Source organism: Crocuta crocuta, unplaced genomic scaffold (assembly GCF_008692635.1).
Source record: "Crocuta crocuta isolate KB4526 unplaced genomic scaffold, BGI_CrCroc_1.0 scaffold549, whole genome shotgun sequence".
Taxonomy (NCBI): domain Eukaryota; kingdom Metazoa; phylum Chordata; class Mammalia; order Carnivora; family Hyaenidae; genus Crocuta; species Crocuta crocuta.
In genome coordinates, this window is record NW_027529169.1 from 1,031,009 (window position 1) to 1,054,940 (window position 23,932).

A 23,932-nucleotide genomic window follows, 5' to 3' on the forward strand; every position below is an offset into this window, starting at 1 on the left:
CACAGAGCCCCATGCAGGGCTCTAATTCATGAAATGTGAGATCATGACCTGAGCTGAAGTCGGATGCTTTAACCAACTGAGCCACGCCTGTTTTTTGTTTTTGTTTTTGTTTTTTTTTTTTAAGAGAAAACTAGCAACTCATCTCACTAATAGATGCAAAACTCCATATAGTCAGGACGGTTGAGAGGCTAAGGAAGAGGTTTCAGTGTGGAAGACTGGCACACAGGAGGAGGCAGTGGCTCCTGGGGAGTTTGAATGGGCTCACCTAAGCTTGCCGGCCAAAGTGGATCCAGGCCAGACCCACAGGCCTTCCTAGCCGCTAAGGAGGATGGTGCCTGGTGCTTGTAAGCCCTCAAGACATGACTCTGGAGGAGTGGATGCAGCTGGAGAACTTCTGGAGGCAGAAGTGGAAGCTGTTGGTGAAGATCCAGTGTCTATGGGAGCTCAGTGAAGCCACGGGCAAGGTGGAGGGTCTGGAGGCCAAAGAGGGTAGCTAAAACCTTGCAACAGAACCAAAAGACAGCAGTGGTCAGGAAGAACTTCAACATGGACTCCAGAAGGGGATGTAGTTCTTGGAAGAGAAGGAACTTCTCCAGAACACGCTGGTACAAGAGTACCAGAGCAAGGACCTGAACGAGGCAGTCATGGGATCTACCTCTGGCAGATGGAAGGGCTGAACTTGACACATGCCTTTGTGGATCTGTATGAGTTCCCAGACCTCAATCTGATGCAAGCCCTAAGGTAATTTTCTATGGAGGTTTCTGCCTCCTGGGGTAGGCCCAGAAGATTAACCAGATGATGGAAGCTTTCACCCAGTGATACTACCTGTGCAATCCCAGGGTTTTTTAATCTACAGAAACATGTGAGGTGCTATTCTTCACCTGATCATGCTGAACACCAGCTTTCACAATCTCAACGTCTGGAACAAGCCTGGTCTGGAGCTCTTTGGGGCCATGAACCAAGGCATCAATGAGGGTGGGACCTGCCTGAAGAGCTGCTCAGGAACAGCATCTGCAATGAGACCTTCAGTATTCCTGAGGATGATGGGAATGGTCTAACCCATACCTTCTTCAACCTGGACCAGGAGGGCTAGCTCCTTAAGCTGGGAGGAGGTCAGGTGAAGACATGGAATTGGTGCTGGTTTGTCACCACAACTGCCTCTACTATTTTGAGAATATGACCGACAAGGAGCTGGGAAGAATCATCCTTGTGGAGAATCTGAACATTCAAGAAGTGGACAAGCCTCACAAACTAAACTGCTTTGAGCTTTGCATCTCCAACAACATGGGAAATCTTACTGAGGTCTGCAAAACGGGGGCAGGTGGCAGAGGAGTGTACCTGGTCTTGGCTCTCATGCAGGCAGAGAAGGACAAGTGGATCAAGTCAATCCAGGCAGCTGTCAGCATAGACCCCTTCTGTGAGATGCTGATGGCAAGAGAGAAGCTGATTTTGTCGAGGAGGAATCTTGACCCCTTGTCCCCAACTCCATTACTTACTACAGAGGTGCCCTGCCCTGAGCCCAGATTCTGGTTCCCCATTTAGAAGATTCATTAGCCCTAGCACTTTTCTCTTATTTGTAATCAACACTGTAGGTAATCGTATTCATTATTTAACCAATAAAAAGAGAGAGAAAGAATTCCTATGCAGAAAGGAAGTTCTTCTAAATAACATATTAGCAAAGAGAATTCATCAATGTACAAAAGAATAATACTCTACAACCTAGTAAAGACTATTTTTGGAATGCAGGGGTGGCTTAATATTGAGAAAATAAATCACTATAATTTATTATGATCAGATTAGGATCATGACATTGTTGAGAAGTGCTGAAAAACCTTTGATAAAAGTCAGCATTTATGCATTATAATATAAATGATAAAATGATAAATAACAATAAGTTTAAGTAAGAATTCCAGGAAATAAATAAGCAAAGCTATATATCTAAACAAATAGCCAGTATTATCCTAAATGGTAAAACAGTACAGCATTTCAGATAAAATCAGAAACTAATAGGGATGCCCCATTACCATTTATTATTTTATATTCGATTTTTATAAAAATTACACATGCACGTGTTTTAAAGGGCCACTTAATTCTATAATACATGTCATGAAAAAATAATGATGTCAAGCCTCCTTACTCCCCATTTCTCCTTTCTCAGAGTCAACCCTTCATAAAAGGAAGCATACAGAAATCAACATCTTTTCTCTATTTTAGCAATAGGCACATGGCAAACTGAAGAAATTCCATTCCCAATAGGACCAAACATATAAAATACTTAGAAGTTAACAAGAAAGTTTACAGAAACTAAATAAATATGTTTATTGTAGCATTGTTCATGATGGCAAAAACCTGGAAACAATGTGAATGTCATCAATAGTATTAGATGAATCAATTATGCGACATTCCCACTATTATTATGCACCTAATAAAAGAGTTATACTGGTTGCTTTGAACAGATTTCTGTGAAATAAGGTTGAATAATAAAACATGAAGAAAAGTGTTTAAGACTATTTTTACAAGGCTGTTATTCAAGAAATCTGTGTGTACTGGAAAAGAGTAACTTGATATTTTTGTGAGTACATAAAATTACATATATATAGAACATAAAGAACTATTTAAAAAAAGTTTTTAATGTGTTATTTCTTTCTGAGAGAGAGAGACAGTGTGAGCAGGGGAGGGGCAGAGAGAGAGGGACACCCGGGATCTGAAGTAGGCTCCCGGCTCTGAGCTAGCTGTCAGCACACAGCCTGACACGGGGCTCAAACCCCCCAACTGTGAGATCATGCCCTGAGCCAAAGTCGGACGTTTAACCAACTGAGCCACCCAGGTGCCCCTACTCCTGAAATCATTGTTGCACTATATGCTAACTAACTTGGATGTAAATAAAAAAACATGTTTATTTATTTTGAGAGAGTGGAGAGACAGATCAAGTGGCGGAGGGGCAGAGAGAGAGGGAGGAAGAGAGAGAATGCCAAGAAAGGTTCTGTGCTGTCAGTGCAGAGCCTGATGCGGGGCTCCATCTCATGAACTGCACAGTTGAAATCTTTGTTGAAATCAGGAGTTGGAAGCTTAACTGACTGAGTCCGCAAAGTGCTCCTCCTTAAAATAATTTTTAAAACTACACTTATACAACATAGGGCTGCCTGGTTGGCTTAGTCAGTAGAGCATGTGACTCTTGATCTCAGGGTTGTGAGTTCTAGCCTCATGTTGGGTATAGAGATTACTTAAGAATAAAAGATCTTAGGGGCGCCTGGGTGGCTCAGTTGGCTAAGCGGCCAACTTCAGCTCAGGTCATGACCTCACAGTTCATGGGTTTGAGCCCCGTGTCAGGCTCAGGGCTGACAGCTCAGAGCTTGGAGCCTGCTTCGGATTCTGGGTCTCCCTCTTTCTCTGACCTTCCCCTGCTCACTCTGTGTGTGTGTCTCTCTCTCAAAAATAAACATTAAAAAAATTTTTTTTTAAAAGAGGAAAAGATCTTAAAAAACAACATAAATGGTTACCATCATAACCACTTTTTAAGTGTATAGTTCAGTGGGATTAAGACTATTCGCGTTGTTGTGCAACCCTCACCACCCATCTCCAGAACTTTTTCATCTTTCCTGAAATTCTGTACTCATTAAACAGTAATTCTTGGGGTGCCTGGGTGGCTCAATTGGTTGAGGATCTGACTTCAGCTCAAGTCATAATCTCACCGTTAGCGAGTTTGAGCCCCATATGGGGCTCTGTGCTGAAGCTCAGAGCCTGGAGCCTGCTTCCCATTCTGTGTCTCCCTCTCTCTCTGCCCTCCCCTGCTCATGCTCTTTTTCTCTCTCAAAAATAAAATATAAACAAACAAACATTCTTTCTCTCCCCTTGCGAACACCTTTTTCTATTTTCTGTCTTTATGAATTTGACTAATCTAGGTACCTTATATAAATGTACCAATACAATAATCTGCCTTTTTGTGACTGGCTTATTTCACAAAACTTAACGTCTTTAAGGTTCATCCATGTTGTAACGTGCCAGAATTTCCTTCCTTTTAAGGCTGAATACATTCCATTGTCTGTATATACTACATTTTGTTTATTCATTCATCTGTGAGGGTCACTTAGGTTGCTTCCAACTTTTGGCTATTGTGAATGCTGTATGACTATACAAATGTATGTAAGGCCCTGATTTCAACTGGAGTATATACCCAGAAGCGGAATTGCCAGATCACATGGTAGTTCTATTTTTAATCTTTTAAGAACTACCATACCATTTTCCATAGCAGCGATACCATTTTACTTTCCCATTAACAGTGCACAGGTGTTCCTATTTTGTCACAACCTTGTCAACACTAATGTGCGTGAGGTGCTGTCTCACTGCAGTTTTTATTTCATTTCCCTATGATTAGTGATGTTATCTTTTCATGCACTTATTGCCCATTTGTAACTTCTTTGGGAAATTATCTGTTCAAGTCCTTGACCATTTCCTTAATCTTGTAGTTCTTTGTATATTCTGGATAGTAACCCCTTATCAGATAGGTCATTTATATTTTCTCGCGATCTTGTGGTTTGCCTTTTTTATTGATTTATGTCCTTTGTTGTGGAGAAATTTTAAATTTTGGTGAAATACAATTTACTTTTTTTTTTTTTTTTAAGTAATCTCTATGCCCAACATGGGGCTTGAACTCACCACCCTGAGATCGAGTCATATGCTCTACTGACTGAGCCAGCCAGGTGCCCCTACATACTTGTTTTTCCTTGTTACCTGTGCTTTTGGTATCCTATAAATCACTGCCAAATCAGTGGCATGAAGCTTTTCTCCTATGTTTTCTTCTTAGTTTTAAGGTTTTGGGTCTTAACATTTCAGCCCTTGATCCATTTGTAGTTAATTTTTTATATGGTATAAGGTAAGAATTCAACTTCATTCTTTTCCATGTGGACATCTAGTTTTCCCAACACCATTTGTTGTAAAAACCAAGTTTCTTTAGGAATACATATAGCAATATGTTGATAAGGTAGATAGATAATGGAAGAAATTTTGGGTATCTTGAAACTGAAGATTAAATAGATTTAAGAGTAACTGAAGGGATGTCAAGGATACTAACTGGAAGAAAATACACATGTAGCCATGCATGAAGAGTGACCACTGGAATTAGTAACTAGGTGAACTTGAGAGCCATTCAGTGGAGAGGTACAGATAAAAGCCAGACTATAGTGGACTGGAAAGGGAATGAATAGAAGTACATCAATTACCATAGATATAATCATGGAAGCAAAGTTGAAGTGAAAAGAAATTTGCAAGATATGTAATGTACAATTTTGTGTAAAGTTTCAAAACTTGCAAAAAAAATAAAACTTGCAGATCACTAACTTCTTTAGGTACATAAATATGGATTGAGAGAGTATCAACTCATTTATAGAAATTAGTCCTAAAACAGTAGCTCATGATAGTGGTATCTCTGAGGGAGGGAAATAGGACTGAGGAAGGGTATACAGGGGTCTCCATATATATCTGTATGGTTTAATTTCTAAAAAACAAAACAGCCTGGGTGACAGATTCACATAGTCCTTTATCTGCATGTTTGAAGTATTTCCCCCCAAAAAGGAAAATCTGCTAATGGAGAAACATGGTGAGAATACAGCTAATTAAACTGGACTGCTTTATTTTTCCTTTAGAAATGAGAAGGGTCATTCAGTAAATAACCTGTGAATTTCAGATTCTTAGCAAAATGCTGCTAACAATCTTATATATGCTTTGGAAGTACCAGGTTTTTTTTAATTTTTTCAATGCTTATTTTTAAAAATAGTTTATTGTCAAGTTGGTTTCCATATAACACCCAGTGCTCATCCCTACAAATGCCCTCCTCCATGTCCATCACCCCCTTTCCCTCCCCCACATACCCATCAGTCTTCAGTTTGTTCTCAACATTCAAGAGTCTCTCATGGTTTGCCTTCAATGTTTATTTTTGAGAGAAAGAGCAAGCATGCACTAGTGGGGGAGGGACAGGGAGCAAGGGAGAAAGAATCCAAAGTAGGCTCTACACTGACAGCAGAGAGCCTGATGCAGGGCCAAACTCACAAGCCAGGAGATCATGACCTGAACTGAAATCAGATGCTTAACTGACTGACACATCTGTGCCCGAATCTGAGAGCAAGCATGGGGGAGGGGGCAGAGGGAGACAGAAAGAGAATCTCAAGCAGACTCCACGCTGAGCGTGGAGCTTGATTCTGAGACCCTGGGATCATTACCTGACCTAAAACAGGAGTTCGATGCTCAACAGACTGAGCCATCTAGGTGCTCCTTGTTTTATAAAAGATGAAGTCAGAGGTTACCTAAAATATCATTGTTAAATGGTCTATTGAGTATCTGAATAAAGACTTAATAATAATTTTAAGAACCAGGAGAGTAGTTATTAAAAAAATTTTTTTTTGGCTCAAATTTTACATTCCCTAATTTGAGAGCCAAAATGATTTGAGATCATTCTGTGACAGAGAAAGTTAGTTGTACATATCAAAGTGGTGGGAAAAAAAATGCTTAAGGGGAAGGGATTAATGAATGGTTGAAGAAAAAAGAATAGCAACAGCAAGGTCCTTGAGGTGGGAAGAAATAGAAGTATAGCATTTGTGGCAGTAATAGCCTTGAACATACTTCCTAAAAAAGTAACCAAGAGGGTGTCTGGGTGGCTCAGTGGTTAAACATCAACTAGATTTGGGCTTAGGTCATGATCTCATGGGTTTGTTCCCCAGTTCTGAGAGCAGTAGACAGCATGCAGCTTGTTTGGGATTCTGTGTCCCCCTCTCTCTGCCACTCCCTGCTTGCTTTCTCTTGCTCTCAAAGATAAACATTAAAAAAAAAAATTAAAAAGTAACCAAGAATTGGCAGTTTAACTCGGTAGGAGTGAAGGGTGAGATTAGTAGAGTTTATATCCCTAAATTTCTTCCTGAAATAAGAATTACTGGGCTCATGGGACACCTGGGTGGCTCACTTGGTTAAGCATCAGACTTCAGGTCAGGTCATGATCTCATGGTTCATGAGTTCAAGCCCTGCATCAGGTTCTGTGCTGACAGCTCAGAGCCTGGAACCTGCTTTGGTCTCCCTCTCTATCCGCCCTTCCCCTGCTGGCGCTCTCTGTCCCCCAAAAATAAACATTAAAAAAAAAATTACTGGGCTCAGATTTGGCAGTCAAGGCATCTATCATTAGTCTCATGAGACTTGTTCGGCCAATGAACTATTTATTCTACCGCAGTAAAATGGAAACAGGTCAGGATTCTCAGCCAGATGTCAATTTGTGCTTCTCCAGGATAGTCTACCACATTCTATAAATACAGCCTATCGCAATGAAAGGCTCTGCTCTTCAGTAGCTGTCTTTGGGGAAGTAATTTCATCTGTTCCTCAGCTTTCATTCACATGTGTTAAAAAATACCTACTCTCTGGGGCATCTGGGGGGCTCAGTCGGTTAAGCATCCAACTTCAGCTCAAGTCATGATCTCACAGTTCACCGGTTCGAGCCCTGCATTGGACTGTGCTGACAGCCAGCTCAGAGCCTGGAGCCTGTCTTTGGATTCTGTGTTTCCCTCTCTCTCTGACCCTTCCCTGCTCATGCTGTCTGTATCTCTCTCTCAAAAAACAAAACAAAAACCTACTCTCATAGGAATCAAGAAGACCAACTTCCAGGGATGCCTGGCTAGCTGTTTGGAGGAGCATACTATACTCGATCTCAGGGTTATGAGTTCAAGCCCCACAGTGGGTATAGAGATTACTTAAACTGAATTCAAGAACAGAAATGTCTAAGGGTGTCTGAGTGGCTCAGTCGGTTAAGCATTCACTCTTGACTTAGGATCAGGTCATGATATAATGGTTCAGTTTAAGCCCTGCAATGGGCTCTGCACTGACAGTGCAGATCCTGCCTGGGATTTTGTCTCTCTCTCTACTCCTCCCCTGCTTGCTCTCTCACTCTCAAAATATATACAAATAAACTTAAAGAAAAAAAGAAATGTCTAAACTTTAGGGGCATTTGGGTGTCTGAGTTTGGCTCAGGTCATGATTTTCTAGCTTAAGAATCTTGCAAGCCCTGCATTGGGGTCTCTCTCTGCCCCTCCCCTACTCTCACACTCTCTCTCAAAAATAAACATTACAGGGGTGCCTGGGTGGCTCAGTCGGCTAAGTGTCTGACTTCAGCTCAGGTCATGATCTCACAGTTCATGGGTTTGAGCCCCGTATTGGGCTGTGCTGACAGCTCAGAGCCTGAAGCCTGTTTCAGATTCTGTATCTCCCTCTCTCTGACCCTCCCCTGCTCACATAGTCTCTCAGAAATAAATAAAACATTAAAAAAAAAAAATTACAAAAGAAAAAGGCAATGTCTAAACTTTAGTCTCCAAGTCCTCCATGTTCATCTGACTTATAGCCATTCTAACATTCCTTCTGGGTGTATTATCACTTCTTTGTTTTAAGATTCTTTTTTTATAAAATTTTCTTTTATTTTTAATGTTTTTTATTTTTGAGAGCCAGAGACAGCGCCAGCAGGGGAGGATCAGAGACGAAGATACAGAATCCAAAGACAGGCTCCAGTCTCTGAGCTAGCTGTTAGCACAGAGCCAAACGCAGGACTTGAACCTACGAACCATGAAATAATGACCTGAGCCAAAGTTGGACGCTTAACCGAGCCACCCAGGTACCCGTTTTAGGATTCTTGCCTCATTTACTTGTAGTCTCCCTATTTCCAAATTTTAGTTCTCTGCTTTTCCACAAACCATTTCCTAACAACCAAAACTCAGAGTTTACTCTTCAGAGGACTTCTATGGAGTTACGTATATGTGTGTGTGTGTATATATATTTTAAATGTTTATTTTATTTTATTATTATTATTATTTTTTAAATGTTTTATTTACTTCTAGGAGAGAGAGAGAGAGACAGTGTGAGCAGGGGAGGGTCAGAGAGAGAGGGAGTCACAGATGGAAACAGGCTCCAGGCTCTGAGCTGGGAGTCAGCACAGAGCCCGACGTGGGGCTCGAACCTATTAACCGTGAGATCATGGCCTAAGCGAAAGTCAGACGCTTAACCGACTAAACCACCCAGGCGCCCCAATGTTTATTTAATTTTAAATGTTTATTCATTTGTGAGAGAGAGCAAGACAGCGAGCACAAGTCGGTGAGGGAGAGGGAGACACAGATCCGAAGCAGGGTCCAGGCTCTGAGCTGTCAGCACAGAACCTGATATGGGGCCTGAACCCATGAACCGCGAGATCACGACCTGAGCTGAAGTCTGATGCTCAACAGAGGACACCACTCAGGCGCCGCTGTTAAGTGTTTACTTTTGAGAGAGAGTGATTGAGTGCAGGAGAGGGGCAGAGAGACAGAATCCCAAGTAGGCTCCATACTGCCAATGCAGAACCTGATGCGGGCTCAAACTCCCAAACTAGGAGATCATGACCTGAGCAAAAATCAAGAACTGGATACTTAAATCAACTGAGTCACCCAGGCACCGCCTGGCATTGTGTATACTTATCATACACTGGCTAATTGTTATGTATCAATTTATCTGGTTTTTACTTATTATCCTAGCATAATTATGGCCAACCTAGTCATAATTTATTTTGTACACTAAAATGTCTGTAGTGTTGTTTAGGAGCAGTGTTTGCAGTGTATAGAAGTCAAAAACTCTCTTGATGAGTTACCTTTTCATTTTCTACAAAGTGCAATCTTTTCATCCACATCCATTATGCACTCTCTCCAACCCTGTACCAAGCTCTTACATGTCCAGAGGTAACCAATATATATTCAGCAAGACTGTAGGGCAGAAAAGAGGCTGACAATTATTAAATTAAAGAAGAATCAGAATTTACCAACAGTTAACAAAAGGAAAGAAAATGGAAAAGGGAAACTTTATAAACTATTTTCTGAAGACAAGAAAGCCCTAACATAGCCAAGCATAATATCTTCTTACAGGAGATGAAGACGGAGATCTGAGATTTTAAGTGAGCAATCTGTGACACTAAATCTTTTCAACTGAAGTTGAAGTCTTAAGAGTAATTAATGTGTTCTCATTTCTAGAGCCTTCAATTTTGGGGGGTGGGAGAAGAGACCAAGTACCCACTGAGTTCATCCAACAAGAGGCCATAACTTTATTAATGATAGAAACAGTACAAATTTCAAACCAAGCTGCAGTTATTCTTTTGAAACACCAAAAAAGGGTCCTCGTTTTCAGACGGTTACATTGTTAATTCCTGTAATAGAAAAGATCATTAGAAGTAGTTATAGGCAGATTAAAAATTCAGGCCATTAAAATATGAGATAATTCAGAATAGATTTTGTTGTGAAGCTTCCTAACCGGCTGATATTAAGCCACAGAAAATAATGCCACCCATAATTGGTCAGGGCAGAGAGAGTCAAGGAATAAGTAAAGGACTGGACACTTACCATAATAGCATTTACAATATCATTACTGTTGTTCTTCAGGGCTCGGACTGCCTTTGCTCTTGACACATTTGCTTGTGACATGACCAGTTCTATGTCCTTAACTTCTACACCTGTTTCATCAACCTAAAAGAGAGAGAGAGAAACAAAAATAAAGGCAAGAACAACTTTAACAGTTCTTTGGGAGTTAAGGAGTCTCTTGAATCAACCCCATGAACCATGAGGTAATGACCTGAGCTGAGATCAAAAGTCAGACACTTAACTTACTGAGCCACCAAAGTGTGCTGAATCTTTTTTTTTTTAATTTTTAATGTTTTGTTTATTTTTTTGAGAGAGACAGAGAGAACACAAGCAGGGGAGGGGCAGAGAGAGGGAGACACAGAATCTGAAGCAGGCTCAAGGCTCTAAGCTGTCAGCACAGAGCCTGATGCGGGGCTCAAACTCACAAACTGCAAGATCATGACCTAAGCCAAAGTCAGACACTTAACTGACTGAGCCAACCAGGCACCCTGTACCAAATCTAGTTCTTAATATAACTCAAAATTATTTAACTCAATGGAGTTTGAAAGCTTAAAGCAATATAGAATCCCATCAATACAAACATGGTATTATCTGCAGAGGATTAAAAGTATAAAAGATTTTCCTATATACCTCTTCTTCTTCACTCTCTTCTTGTACAGTTGGAGTCTGTGTGTTTTCTTGAATATTTGAGACAGCTTCACCTTGAACTTTGAATTTCTCAGCAGCTGCTAGTTGGGCCTGCTGAGATAAATCTTCAATCTAAAGGGCAGAAAATACAGATTTATGTAAATAGATCGGTCTGTAGTAAATGAAATAAATCATTTATATCTTTTCCAAATTCTCACTCTAAAACCACTTTGGGTTAACTTACTATATAGTTTTGAATTGCTTGTCTTCACTAAGATTATACATCACTGTGGAAAGAGTTGTAGCTTAGCTCTAGAACAGTGGTTCTCAACTGGGAGGTGATTTTGTCACCCAGGGAAATCTGTCAAATGTCTGGAGATTTTTTTTTTGGTTATCACACCTGGGTGTGATGTTGCTACACATCTGTAACACACAGGAAAGCTCCTCTATAACAAAGAATTATCTGACTCAAAATTACAGCCCCATATTCAACACCAGAGAATTATCTAACTCTATTACTAGTGACTAGTGTTGAAGGTGAGCATCCACGGTCTATAGCGTATCCATGAAAACTTTCTTTACCTTGGCTTCCCCAAAAACTATGTAGGTATCTGAAGCTGGGCTCTTGTAGACATCTGGTTTTGTGATGACAAAGAGGATATTCTTAGATTTCCGGATAGTGACTCTTGTAACCCCTGTAACCTGTCGAAGACCTAGTTTGGACATAGCCTAAGAAATAGAAAACATCAGGTTTTTCATTTCTTTAGAAGCAGCTTCAGGGGGTAATAACACATTAATAACTACATCAAAGCAAAACCTTTTCCTAGGCTAAGTTTATATAATACAGAATTGGCTTCCAAGACTTCTGAGCTTTCTACCATAGTAATTTGTCACTTTAAATATACTACCCTACAGTTTCCCCTCTCTAAAGCTGCTTCAACAGAACCTTTAATTCTGGTTTATAACTTAAAATCTCACCTTCCGTGCCTTCTTTTCACTCCGACTCTGTTTTGCTTTACTGACTGGTTCTTCGTCAATTTCAGCTGCTGCTGCCAGCTAAGAAGATAAAACAACTATGAGTAAACTGGAATGTTAGTGAAGCCAAGATACCAAAATCCCCAGGAAACTTTCCCTTTATGAAGGTACACTTCTCCAAATACTTAAGTCAGCTTCTCTGATCAACTCTTGTTCTCCAATGCTTCCTTGGCACAGGTATTTTAACCAGTGAATAAGAGAATACTGACCTGGGCTTGTTGGGTGGTTGTCTGTGTGGAATCCTGTTCCTCAAGCTCTGGTACTGATTCATCACTGTCGGATTCTGTCCCAGATCCTGAGATGACAAATAACTTTTACTATTTTATAGTACATTATAAGGAGGAGGCACCTCACCATAGTCTGCCTGGACTAGATATCACTGGCTTATGCTAGACCTCACAAAGTTAAGTGTAAACCAACTGATTTGTGTGAAGCCAGCACAAAAGCCTTCAACCTAGTCACAAACTAGTGTGTACACATCCATTAAAGACCCAGCCCCAGAAATGAGAGGTAAATACTAGTTACAGCCAAGCAGTTTATAAACCGTAACTGCTTCCTTTCTCAAGGTCTTTACTTACTGGAACGGGCAAATACCAATGACCTACCTAACTACAAATTCTACCCAATCACCCAACCATCTCAAAGAGGTTCTGGCAGACAAGGTATCTCCAGATACATTTAAGTGAAAAAGCAGTAAGTTCACATTGTGAAGGCAGGCCAGAGAGAACATTTTCCCCTTATCCTTTATACTGACTGGGTTGGGGAAGGCCAGAAGCAGTTGTGTACACACATTTAGCCTTATTTTTAAACCACTTACCCAAGCAATTTGGTCTAATCAACATAGCTCAAAGATTCTCAATGACTGCCAACCTACAGTTCTCTCACCTCTTTTAGATCCTGTCCTGTAACCTCTCCCATTTTCCAAATAGAATTCACGCATTTTAAGTTTACCTCAATCAAAAGGCCAAGCATCAATAAAGACTACTGAGAGAAGAAAGCATACACCTGCACCATTCTCAGGCTAGGAAAAGGTCTTGGACAGGGAGTCCCTTGGGCACTGGTCATTACTAAATCTAAGAAGTAAAAAGAAATGCAAATAGTTTCGTATTTCCCAACATTTTAGCAAATCCCAGGCCCAGGGACAAAGTTAGTCATGTGGCAGAGATTAGAGCACATTAAAGGATCTAACAGGTCTTGGTTTTCAATGTCAGATCATTCAGGTAAAAAAGACGGCAGATCCAGGGTTGGCCTGGACATTAGACAAGATGATACAAAACAGACTATCTGAGGTGATGAAAACCAAGATTGTTTCATATACCTAGAGCTTTTGCATTTAAAATGGTATCATTCTATGTTCTATGTCCAAACACAAGCAGATACACTGGAGCGGCGCATCCTAGGGTTAGTATTGGTGGGTGGCCCCAGGAGGGGTGTGGGCAACACACCATGCACACAGCAAACCAAGGCAAATACCCTTGTTGTTCTTCAGAACAGGCTGCTTGGCAGAGGGGGTTGGGGCAGGGATCCCAGCAGGTTTAGGGGTGGGCATGTTGACGAGGGCCGACTGGAAAGGCACTCCCCCCGAGATTGGTTCCGGGGGAATCAGAGGCGGCAGCTCATCCTCATCAGCAGGGGCTGAGGGCTTACAGGGTGATTCCAGCACCAGCCCAGGTGAGGACGGCAGAAATTGCTGTTTAGGAAGCAGAGGGGGAACCGGGGAGGGAGCGAGAGGCAGAGAGACTGATGGGGTGGGTGCTGGAGAGACAGATGCTGATCCAGCATTAGGAAGGACCATCTCAGAGGAAGCTGCTGCTAGAGGGGTAGATGTCACAGATTCAGGAGGAAGAGCCAAAGGGCTCTTTGGGGAATGAAAAGAATCTTTGCCTTTTAACGGAGAAACAGGGAGGGTCTTTGGAGAAGAGGCTTTCTGAGCAGAGACTGTCAGTAGAGAAGCTGGAGCCATTGTAGAAAGGGGTCCTTTAATATCATTCTTGGCTGAGGGATCTGAGCACACAGGAGATGGAGTAGCAGAACTCTTCTTGGCCAATGGATCTTTCTCAGGGGGAGCTGTGACAACTGGCGCACTTTCTGGAGCTGTGGGACCTTTCATTGGTAGGCCTTTAGATGCCTGAGGGGCAATGGACCCCAAGGGACATGTAACTGAAACTGGAGATATACAGGCCTCTTTGGGTGAGGAAGGAATCTCAGGTGAGGGAGTGGGGACACCTTTGGAGGATGGGGTAGCTGATGGTCTTTTGGTGGATGGAGTTGCTGAGGTTCCTTTGGAGGATGGGGTTCCTGGGGCTCTTTTGGGGGATGGAGTTGCTGAGGTCCCTCTGGAGGCTGGGGTAGCTGGAGACTCTTTGGGGGAGGAAGGAGTCACAGGTGAGGGAGTAAAGGTCCCTTTGAGAGACGGGGCAGCTGAGGCCCCTTTGGCGGAGGAAGGGGTTATTGTTGGGGGAGTGGGGGTCTCTTTAGGGGATGGGATTGCTGGTCCTCCTTTGGGGGAGGGAGGGGCCACAGTTGGGGGAGTGGGGGCTCCTTTGGGAGGTTGGGTAGCTGAGGACTCTTTGCGGGAGGGAAGAGCCACAGCTGGTTCATTGGGGGACCCTTTGGGAGATGGAGTTGCTGGGGCTCTTTTGGGGGCTGGAGTTGCTTGGGACTTTTTGGGGGAGGGAGGAGCCACAGCTGGGGGAGTGGGGGTCCCTTTGGAAGGTGGGGTAGCTGGGGCTCTTTTGGGGGCTGGAGTTGCTTGGGACTCTTTGGGAGAGGCAGGAGCCACAGCTTGAGGGATCAGGGCCCCTCTGGGAGCTTGGGCAGCTTTGGGGGAGGAAGCAGTCCTAGCTGTGAGAGGGGAGTTCTCTTTAGGGAAGGGGGCTGCTGGGCCCCCTTTGGGGGAGGGAGGAGTCCTTGCTGAGGGAGTAGAGGTCTCTTTAGAGGATGGGGATGCTGGGCCCCCTCTGGGGGAGGAAGGAGTCTTAGCTGGGGGAGTGGAGGTCTCTTTAGAGGATGGAGTTGCTGGGCCCCCTTTGGGGGTGGAAGGAGTCTTAGCTGAGGGAGTGGAGGTCTCTTTAGAGGAGGGGGCTGCTGGACCCCCTTTGGGGGAGGAAGGAGTCTTAGCTGGGGGAGTGGAGGTCTCTTCAGAGGTTTGGGTTGCTGGGCCCCCTTTGGGGGCTGGAGTTGCTTGGGACTCTTTCGGAGAGGCAGGAGCCACAGCTGGGGTAGTGGGAGCTCCTTTGGGAAGTTGGGTAGCTGGGGATTCTCTGGGGGAGGAAGGAGTCATAGCTGGGGAAGTGGAGGTTTCTTTAGGGGATGGGATTGCGGGGCCCCCTTTGGGGGAAGGAGGAGCCACAGCTGGGGCAGCAGAGGTCCCTTTGGGAGATGGAGTAGCTGGGGCTCTCCTGGGGGCTGGAGTTGCTTGGGACTTTTTGGGGGAGGAAGGAGCCACAGTCGGGGCTCTCTTGGGGGCTGAAGTTGCTTGGGACTCTTTGGGAGATGCAGGAGCCACAGCTTGTGGGGTAGGGGCCCCTATGGGAGGGTGGGTAGCTGGGGACTCTTTGAGGGAAGGAGTCATAGATGGAGGAGCGAATGTCTCTTTAGGGGATGAGGTTGCCTCGGCCCCTTTGGAGGAGGGAGGAACCACAGCTGGGGCAGTGGGAGTCCCTTTGGGAGGTGGAGTAGCTGGGGCTCTTTTGGAGGCTGGGGTTGCTTGGGACTTTTTGGGGGAGAGAGGAGCCACAGCTGGGGCTCTTTTGGGGGCTTGAGTTGCTTGGGACTCTTTGGGAGACGCAGGAGCCACAGCTTGTGGGGTAGGCGCCCTTATGGGAGGGTGGATAGCTGGGGACTCTTTGAGGGAGGAAGGAGTCATAGATGGAGGAGCAGAAGTCTCTTTAGGGGATGGGGTTGCTGGGCCCCCTTTGGGGGTGGGAGGAGCCACAGCTGGGTCAGTGGGGGTCCCTTCGGGAGGTAGAGTAGCTGGGGCTCTTTTGGGGGATGGAGGAGCCACAGCTGGGGGAGTAGAAACCTCTTTGGGAAGTGGGGTATCTGGGGCCTCTTTGGGGGATGGAGTGGGGGAATGCTTCTTGGCCAATGACCCTTTAGGGGCTTGAAAAGAAAGATTGGCCTCTGGAAGAAAGGAAGCTTCAACTGGAGAAACAGGAGAGGAGTGATTTCCAGCAGGAACATCAGGGATAGCAGGTACACTTCTAGAAAGAGTTGGGGTAGTAGAAGTAGTTGAACCCTTCTTGGTTGGACGTCTTTTAGTTTGGGGAGACACACTAGTCTCTAAAGGAGATGGGGAGTCAGCTAGGGAAGTTCCTTGAGAAGATGCATTAACAGAAGAACCAGAGTCCTTGGCTGGGTGCCCTTCAGGAGAGGAAGCCACAGGTTCCAATGCCGAGGTATGAGAAATACCATGAACTTTCTTTGCACCTTGAGGAGGAAGAGAGGGAAAGGGCTCAGACTTGGGAATTTCGGGGGCCAGTGCCATGGCAGCTGGAAAAGCAGAAACATTCTGGTGGGATAAAGTCACAGTTGGAGCCATAGGGCAACTTTCAGAGGCTGGAGGAACAGATGGTAAAATATTAATAGTGGAACTACCCTCTGGGTGGCTTTTATGAGCCAAAGAGAGAGCTCCTAGGAAAGGACTGGCTGAAGTGTTAGGAGTCACCCCAGCAGTGGCAGCAGGAAATGTAGCTATGGTTGGAGTAGGGAGAGAACTTTTGGGAAGCAGACTACTGGGGTCTGGGCTTGCATAAGGATCTGTCTTAATTACAGAAATTGGGGAGTTAACACCTATAGGAGAGGGAATAGTACTGACTGGCGTAACTACAGGGAGAGGATCTCCAAGGTTTTTCTTTGCTAAGGTGGCTTCAGGAGAAAGAGATATCTCCAATGGTGATGTACTTTGGGAAGAGGGGGGATTTTTAGGGGCTGCCAGGGCCAATGGTATTAGAGTAGGGTCTTTCTTGATAGGGAGTCCTGCCTGGACTGGTGAAACAGGGGCTCCAACAACAGAGGCAGGTATGGTTTGGAGATCTTTTTGTGTTGGTAACTTTACCAATACTGATGCAGGGAGACTTTTGGGGTTCTCAGGGGCTGGCAGAGGAGGAGAGACTGGTATTCCCAGAGCGGTTGTTACTTGAGGAGCAGAAAGCTCTTTGGGAGCCACAGGAGTCATAACCAGGGCAGTATGGGAAGTGGCGTCCTTACTACTTATGGGACTTGATGAAACTGGAGGAGAGATACAAGTAGGTATCTCAAAGGTAGCAGGTGCTGCAGAAACTGTAGAGGGATTAGCCATAACAAATGGGGTGGTTCCAACAGAACTAACAGGAGCTTCTTTCAAGCTTGGACTCTCTGGAGAAACAGGAATTTGGGCCACCAAAGGCTGATGATGAGTAGCATCAGGAGAGCCTTTGAGAACGAGAGAGGCTGTAGGAGATAATGGAGAAGAGGTAGCTATATTTGATGAACCAGAGGGGTTGTAGGAAGCTATGCCAGTGACAGCAGAAGGGTTTTTGTCAACAGAAAGAGCCATAGGGGAATCTCGAGCCCCCACTGGAAAAGCAGCCACAGCAGCAGAAGCCACCTCATTTCTGGAAGGAGGGGGAGGATTTACAGATCTCTGAGCAGGGTAAGAGGCCCCTATGGAAGAATGATCTACGGAAGTGGCATCCACTATAGCACGTGACAGAACATTAGGGCCTGTTTGACCTAAGGGCTGAACAGGAGAACCAAGAGAACTCTGATGTAAAGGTGCAGGATGAGAACCTAGAGAAGGGAGAAAAACTGGAGAGATGTTGGGAGCCACAGAAGTAGACTGTATAGAAACAGATACAGCAGCAGGTGAACTACCGGGTCCCTTTAGGCTGAGGCTTTCAGTGTTTTGTTGAGAAGTCAGAGCTGAAGAAACAGGGATGTCTTTGAACTGAGGGGGAGTGACGGTCAGGGGAGTGGTGGGTAGCATCTGAGGACATGACACTACTCCAGACTGAACAGAGGCCAATGGAGTCCCAAGATGGGAAGGAACAGTGCCGACTATACCTGGAGGGATGGGGGTACTTTGTGGAGGGTCTACTTGTAAGGGGTCTTGAATAGGCGAGGTCTTTGGTTCTGAGGAAGCAATGGGAGATGACAGAGATGTCACTGACCCTGACTCAGTCACAGCAATTGAAGGAGGTGAACTAAGAGGGTTAAGTGGATAAGCAGAGTTCTTCTGAACTGAGTGGGGAGCCAAGGCTACCAGAGCCAAGGGAGCTGAAGAGGAATGGGCACCTTTCAGCGTTGGAGTTATCATGGGAGAGGCCAAAGCTAAGGCAGCTGGGGAGATGGGAGGCCCTAGTAGGTTTGGTAGGAAAGCTGGGGTGTCAGTGGGGGAAGGGGCAACTCCTAAAGGCAGGGCTGTCACAGAGGATGACTGAGGAAAAGGAGCTGCAAAAGGGGTTGAGGCAACACTAGAGGGAGAAAGGAATGGGGAAGGCTGGTTAGGGGTTGCCAGAGGGCATTGTTGGGGAGCCTGAGGGCAAGGAGGGGGAAGGGTAGATTCAGGCTGCCCTAAGGCAGCAGTGACATTCAAGGCTGAAGACACAGGAAGCACAGCTGGAGGAGAAAAGCAAAAAAGGGGAATAAAGAAGGAAAGGGAAGGAAAAAAACAAAGGTGAGTTATGCAGCCCAACTTGGTACAACATGCCTCACAGGAAACACAGAATTTTTAAATCTGAGAATGAAGTCACCACACAGGATTAGACAAAGGTGACAGGCAACAGCAACCTTCCCCAAACATATTTCAGTGGTTGAGTAAGAATACATCTCTCTCCCCATATCCCACATTTCCCAAGTACCAAAAACAAAACAACAACAAAAAACCAAACTATTTTAAGGTGAAAAGAACAGTCTAATCAGTCTCTTAGTCTCTAAATGGGGAGCACAGGCCTAGGAGTGGGGTTGGGAATAACATGCTTTCCAACCTTTTCCAGGTGTGCCCTCCTCCCTCCCTTCCTCAAACAAACCCCAAGTCTTTCTGAAAGGCCATAGAAAACCACTAGAATAGCTGTTCTACTCTGTCCCAAGTTATCAGTCTGTTTCAGTGAAACAGACACTGAAAATCAGAACAAGGAAGGCAGCGAATGGTGATAATGACCAGGGCTCAGAGCTAAATGAGAAAAAAACAAGTCTTTATATGCTCAGGCTTCCAATAAGGTCAGAAAAATCTTACTTTTAGGAAGGTGGTGTCTGGCACACAATTCAAAAAGTACTAAGAACTAAGTCGCTTTGCCTCTCTAAGCCTCCATTTACCTACTCACCCAGATCAAGCAAGTAAAACACCCAATCACAAATGGGTCGTACTTCAGTCTCTACAGACTTTCCTAGGTAATGTTAGCCCTTCAGACATCAATCTAAGATGAACGAGACTGCCAGGGAGAGAGCTTAGTCACAAGGGTAGGGATTGTATTATGAAACTGTAGCCCAACTTGTTAAACCAGACTGTGGTTCTATTTTGGAAGGAGGGAACTGGAGTGGAGAATACATTGGCTCTTTACCCCTTAATTTGGATAAGTATATCATTCTGCCAAAATAGACCAATATTCTAGCTTTACTAGAGTAAAGCTCAGCAAAAGATTTTCTGAATGATGAAAAAGTACCATGCTTACTATTCAGGAAGTAACAGGATTAGACCAACAAATGCTCAATACCTGTAAGGNCTACCGCATCCAAACTCACAATTTATTCAACCAGTATCTAACTACAGAAAAGATAGGCGGCTCAACCAGTTTTTCCTGAAGAGTGGGTAAGTCAAAGTCTTATAAGTGTAAATGCTTCCTAACACATTAATCAAAATTAGAAACTCAGAATTCCCTTTGACTTGACTTCAAGATGAGGTAAGTCCCAAGTTACCTGCTTTAGACACTATAACCAATTGCTTGGGCTAGTTTTTTCATTATAATAATTAATTAGTTATAGGAAAAATTCAGAGTGTTTTATCACTGGCGCACTCTTATTAACCCAACTGTACAAGCGCAAACGATTGAGAAATAAGCTTACTGGCATTAAGGATTGCTTCAGAAGCAAATGGCATTAGCTTTGAGGCTTGAAACAGATTATTTGAACTTCATCTAAATTTCAGTCTCCACATTTGTAAAATCACATTGTTGAATAAGTTTTGGTTATCACTGAATTACAGGATTTTTTCTCCTTCCATGAAGTCCCTTGTATTTCAAGGATTCCATATAGCTTGTTCACTAACTCAGAGGCCCCCTCCCTTTTCTAGCAGCTGTATTAATCCCTTCAGCTGCTGAAATCAGACAGGTGGGGAGAGAGAACCTTAATGCTTTCAACTATAAACAACTCTTTTAATTCCAGAAAGAGAAAGAAACTGCCCTTAAATGACAGGTGGAGTTAAGTTGCAGCCCTAAGATTCCCTTTCTTTACTTCAGCACAACTGACGCAGCAAGAATATCATTAAATATTTTTTCACTATCCCTTTTCAAGATTTCTAGAGTTGTATTTTAACCAGAATTCAAAACTTGCCTTTACATTATGTTTACATCCATTAATTTCAAAGCTGGAGAGCAGTCAAAGAAAGCTTTATTTCAATCTTGGGTTCAGGCAAGCTACTGATGCAGACATTGTTTCAGCACATTAGAAATCTCAATGCCAACCCATAAAATAAGTTAACCAACCTAGGAGGGCCTTGGGGCCCAGTAGAACACATTTACCACTAGGACACATCTCATACAGACATGTGATGAAGGCACAATGCCAAGCTCTGCCATCTAAAACCTTGATGCAACTTGCTGGCTGGAACTTCACAAAAGCTCAGGTCTCCTCGGCCTGCAAGTGTGTCATCCAGTTCCAGTAAGTAAGAATCACTGAGCCCCTTCCCAGCTCAGTTCTATGTGAGGTGTGGGTTCCACAGCATGCCCCTTGAAGCAGTTACCATAACTTAAGCAAAGTGGGCCAGGGAGATTTTAATGCTCCTGGATCACTGTTCATATTCCATTCCATAATGAAGTCCCTCCAGGACAGCAGTTAGTATCAGGGACTCTCCTTCCTGGTAAAGCTACAGCCCATCTTTAATGACTTAACTCTGAAAAACAAGTGTATTCCCTTTGTCATTTTACCCACCAAACGGTCTTAGAGTCAATCTTACAATTTTAATGAACAGCAAAGGGGCTAGGGGAACCTACCTGTCTCAGCCTGTGGCTGTGGCAACTCCTGCTCTGTAGCAGGGACGGTTTCTGTGGCTTCACCAGGCATTTCTGAAGGGAATAAAAAGGAGGCCTGAATTGACTGGGATCCGTTCTGCGGCCCAACCGAGTCAGATATTCTTAAAAACTCTGCGAAGGGCTATTATGCAAAAAAAAAAAAAAAAAAAAAAAAAAAAAGATGAAGATGTTTCGGAACAACCCTCCCCAAAGCTGTTGGGAATAGGTAAGAAAGAAGACGTCAGGCTCAGATCTCTGATCAAGCAAATCACCTTCTACCTCTTTACTCCGCAGAAAATAGACTTCTAGTGCGCAGTGGTTCCTTTTACTCTACACGCCAAATCCCACAAGGGCAACAACCACCACTGCGTTCTCAACCCGAGGGAGAGCATCTTGGTTTCGCTCCCGACCACGGAAGGCTTCAGACGCTACATTGCACAACCTCCCCTCCTACACTCACTCCGCCTAGGCTGGGACCTCCAGGACTCCCGTTTGTCGACTTTCGGGAACCAGGAGGGGAAAGAGAGAGCCTTAAGTCCCAACACTCGCTTGTCACAATTAAGAACGGCGAGTCTGTGTGTGTGTGGGGGGGGGTCCAAAGCTGTGACCCCCTTAACCTCCTCCGGGTTCTCATGAAACCTCTCCCAACAGCAGACGCACTCCGCTTCCGCCCCCAACACCGCACCGGCTCTCATCTCCCCAGCCCTGGCCTCCAGACCCGGCCCACGGCCCTTCTGCCCTGCTTTTGCCAGGACTTCAACCGCAGACCCCATTTTGTCCGCAGGCTCCAAGGCCACACTTCCCAGGGGCGAGTAGGAACCCGGCGGCCCCACAAAGCCTCCAACTGCCCTTAGCTCTCAGTCCCCAGTGCGGCTCAGTCCGCAAAAAGGCGGATGGCTGTGGATAGAGAGTAGCGGCGAAGACAGGACTTACTGTGCGGGAAACGCGAAACAAAGATGGCGGCAGAAAGAGAGCGAGCGAGAGCGTGACCCACGCCTGTTGCAGAAGGAAGCCTGGTGGAGGGGGCGGGACCAGGAACCGATTCCGGGTCAGGAGCGGCCGCCAGTCACTTCCTTTGAGTGACCCCCTCCGGTCGTTCCCGGACGGGGTGGTGACGAGGTCTAAATAAGGGTAAGAATTCAGAACAGAACGCCCTGGTCTGGCAGGAACCTCCGCTCCGTGCAGTCCTTAGATAGCCGTGCAGTCCTTAGATAGCCGACCTCTTCCCATCCCCTAAGTCGAGGAATTTTGATACCCAAAGGGAAATGAAAGAAGCATCTTCTGCCCTCCGGTCAGTAAAGTAGCCACGGCGATATTGCAGTGACTTTTTGATTTCGCTTTTCCAACTGATGAGGGGAAATAGGAGATACTAAATAATACTGAATGCCACAGATTGTATTCACATCATTGTAAGGTAGCAGTGACTTAGGTTAACCCTATTTTATTTTTGGAGTACACAATTTAAACCGATGTTGAAACTATTATATATATTACCCTCAGAAAAAAGAACATAGCCACTTACGCAATTCTTGTTTCTTGTGTTTTGGGCAAACAGATATCCAGAAAGTAATCTAGACCCCACTCATGATTTATACGGTAAGATTTATGAAAAGTAGATGGGGCGCCTGGGTGGGTTATTAGGTTAGTCCGACTTCAGCTCCTGTCATGCTCTCATTGTCCCTGAGCTGTGCTGAGAGCCTGGAGCCTGCTTCGGATTCTGTCTCAACCCCTCCTCCACTCACACTGTGTCTCTCCCTCAAAAATAAATAAGCGTTAAAATTTTATTTCAGAAAAAAGAATGTAATTCAGTGTTTTGTTCATGAAAAGGCCATGGGCCCTGACCCTTCATATCCTCTCTCAGCCCTACAAATATATTACTTAAACCAGCTAACACTATTTGAGCTAATGACTTTAAGACAGTTGTGGCTGTCTTTTAAGCAAAGCAGTGACATTATGCTCTGAAAACTACTTGTGAAGTGAGGATTTATAAATTAGGATTAATAGTGGAATTTACCAGAAATGAGAAATTCTGAAACTTCAGTTAGGGGAGGCAATATTGTGGAGGGATAAAGAACATGAATGTAGGGGTAGCTGGCTAGCTCAGTTGGAAGAGCATGGGACTCAATCTCAGGTTTCTGAGTTTAAGCCCCATGTTGGGTGCAGAGATAAATTAAAAAAAAAGTATATAAAAAGAACATGGACTCTGTAGCCATACTCTATCTGAATCACAGCTTGGTCAATTCATAGTGACCTTGAGCAATTTAATTAACCTGCTTGTGCCTCAGTTTCCACATCTATAGAATAGGGATAATAGTAGGCACTTCATAGAATTAGGAGATTAAATTAGGTAATATATGTACATTACTTAAAAAGTGCTGTTACTCACAATAACTAAAACATGGAAAGAGCCCAAGTGTCCATCAACAGATGAATGGATCAAGAAGATGTGGTTTATCTATACCATGGAATACTACATGGCAATGAGAAACAATGAAATCTGGCCATGTGTAGCAACATGGATGGACCTTGAGGGTGTTATGCTGAGCGAAATAAGTCAGGCAGAGAAGGACAAATATCATATGTTTGCACGTATAGGAGGATTAGGAGGAACTTGACGGAGGAACAAGGGGGAGAAGAAGGGCGGAAATGGTGGGGGAAAGGGAG

General features: G+C 44.3%; 2 protein-coding genes and 1 pseudogene across 3 annotated transcripts; 1 reads left to right on the top strand and 2 right to left on the bottom strand.

Moving 5' to 3' along the window:
- The first annotated feature begins 362 nt into the window (after positions 1 to 362).
- Positions 363 to 1,542, top strand: LOC144226119 (cytohesin-2 pseudogene; annotated as a pseudogene).
- An 8,521-nt stretch (positions 1,543 to 10,063) lies between these two features.
- Positions 10,064 to 22,306, bottom strand: NACA (nascent polypeptide associated complex subunit alpha). 2 transcript variants are annotated; one of them, XM_077757530.1, is made up of 8 exons: positions 22,202 to 22,306; positions 21,251 to 21,410; positions 12,272 to 12,357; positions 12,006 to 12,083; positions 11,610 to 11,756; positions 11,031 to 11,159; positions 10,383 to 10,505; positions 10,064 to 10,189 (listed from the first exon to the last, which is right to left on the bottom strand). In XM_077757530.1, the coding sequence occupies exons 2-8, from the start codon at positions 21,318 to 21,320 to the stop codon at positions 10,175 to 10,177; spliced, it is 648 nt and encodes a 215-aa protein (XP_077613656.1). In that variant the 5' UTR covers positions 21,321 to 21,410; positions 22,202 to 22,306; the 3' UTR covers positions 10,064 to 10,174. The 2 variants fall into 2 exon arrangements, with proteins under 2 accessions (XP_077613656.1, XP_077613655.1); XM_077757529.1 differs by having other exon boundaries at positions 21,251 to 21,322; positions 22,202 to 22,301.
- LOC144226194 (uncharacterized) lies at positions 12,364 to 18,445 on the bottom strand. Its single transcript, XM_077757528.1, has one exon. It carries the CDS (start codon positions 18,358 to 18,360, stop codon positions 13,465 to 13,467), a length of 4,896 nt encoding a protein of 1,631 aa, XP_077613654.1. The 5' UTR covers positions 18,361 to 18,445; the 3' UTR covers positions 12,364 to 13,464.
- Positions 22,307 to 23,932: the final 1,626 nt, after the last annotated feature.

Coding starts and splice junctions, on each gene's coding strand:
- LOC144226194 (XM_077757528.1), bottom strand. CDS start 18,360: ATGATAACTCCAACGCTGAAAGGTGCCCATTCCTCTTCAGCTCCCTTG.
- NACA (XM_077757530.1), bottom strand. CDS start 21,320: ATGCCTGGTGAAGCCACAGAAACCGTCCCTGCTACAGAGCAGGAGTTG. Junction 12,084..12,271: donor CAACCACCCAACAAGCCCAG/GTCAGTATTCTC, acceptor TTATCTTCTTAG/CTGGCAGCAGCAGCTGAAAT. Junction 10,506..11,030: donor AAGAGAGTGAAGAAGAAGAG/GTATATAGGAAA, acceptor TCTCTCTTTTAG/GTTGATGAAACAGGTGTAGA.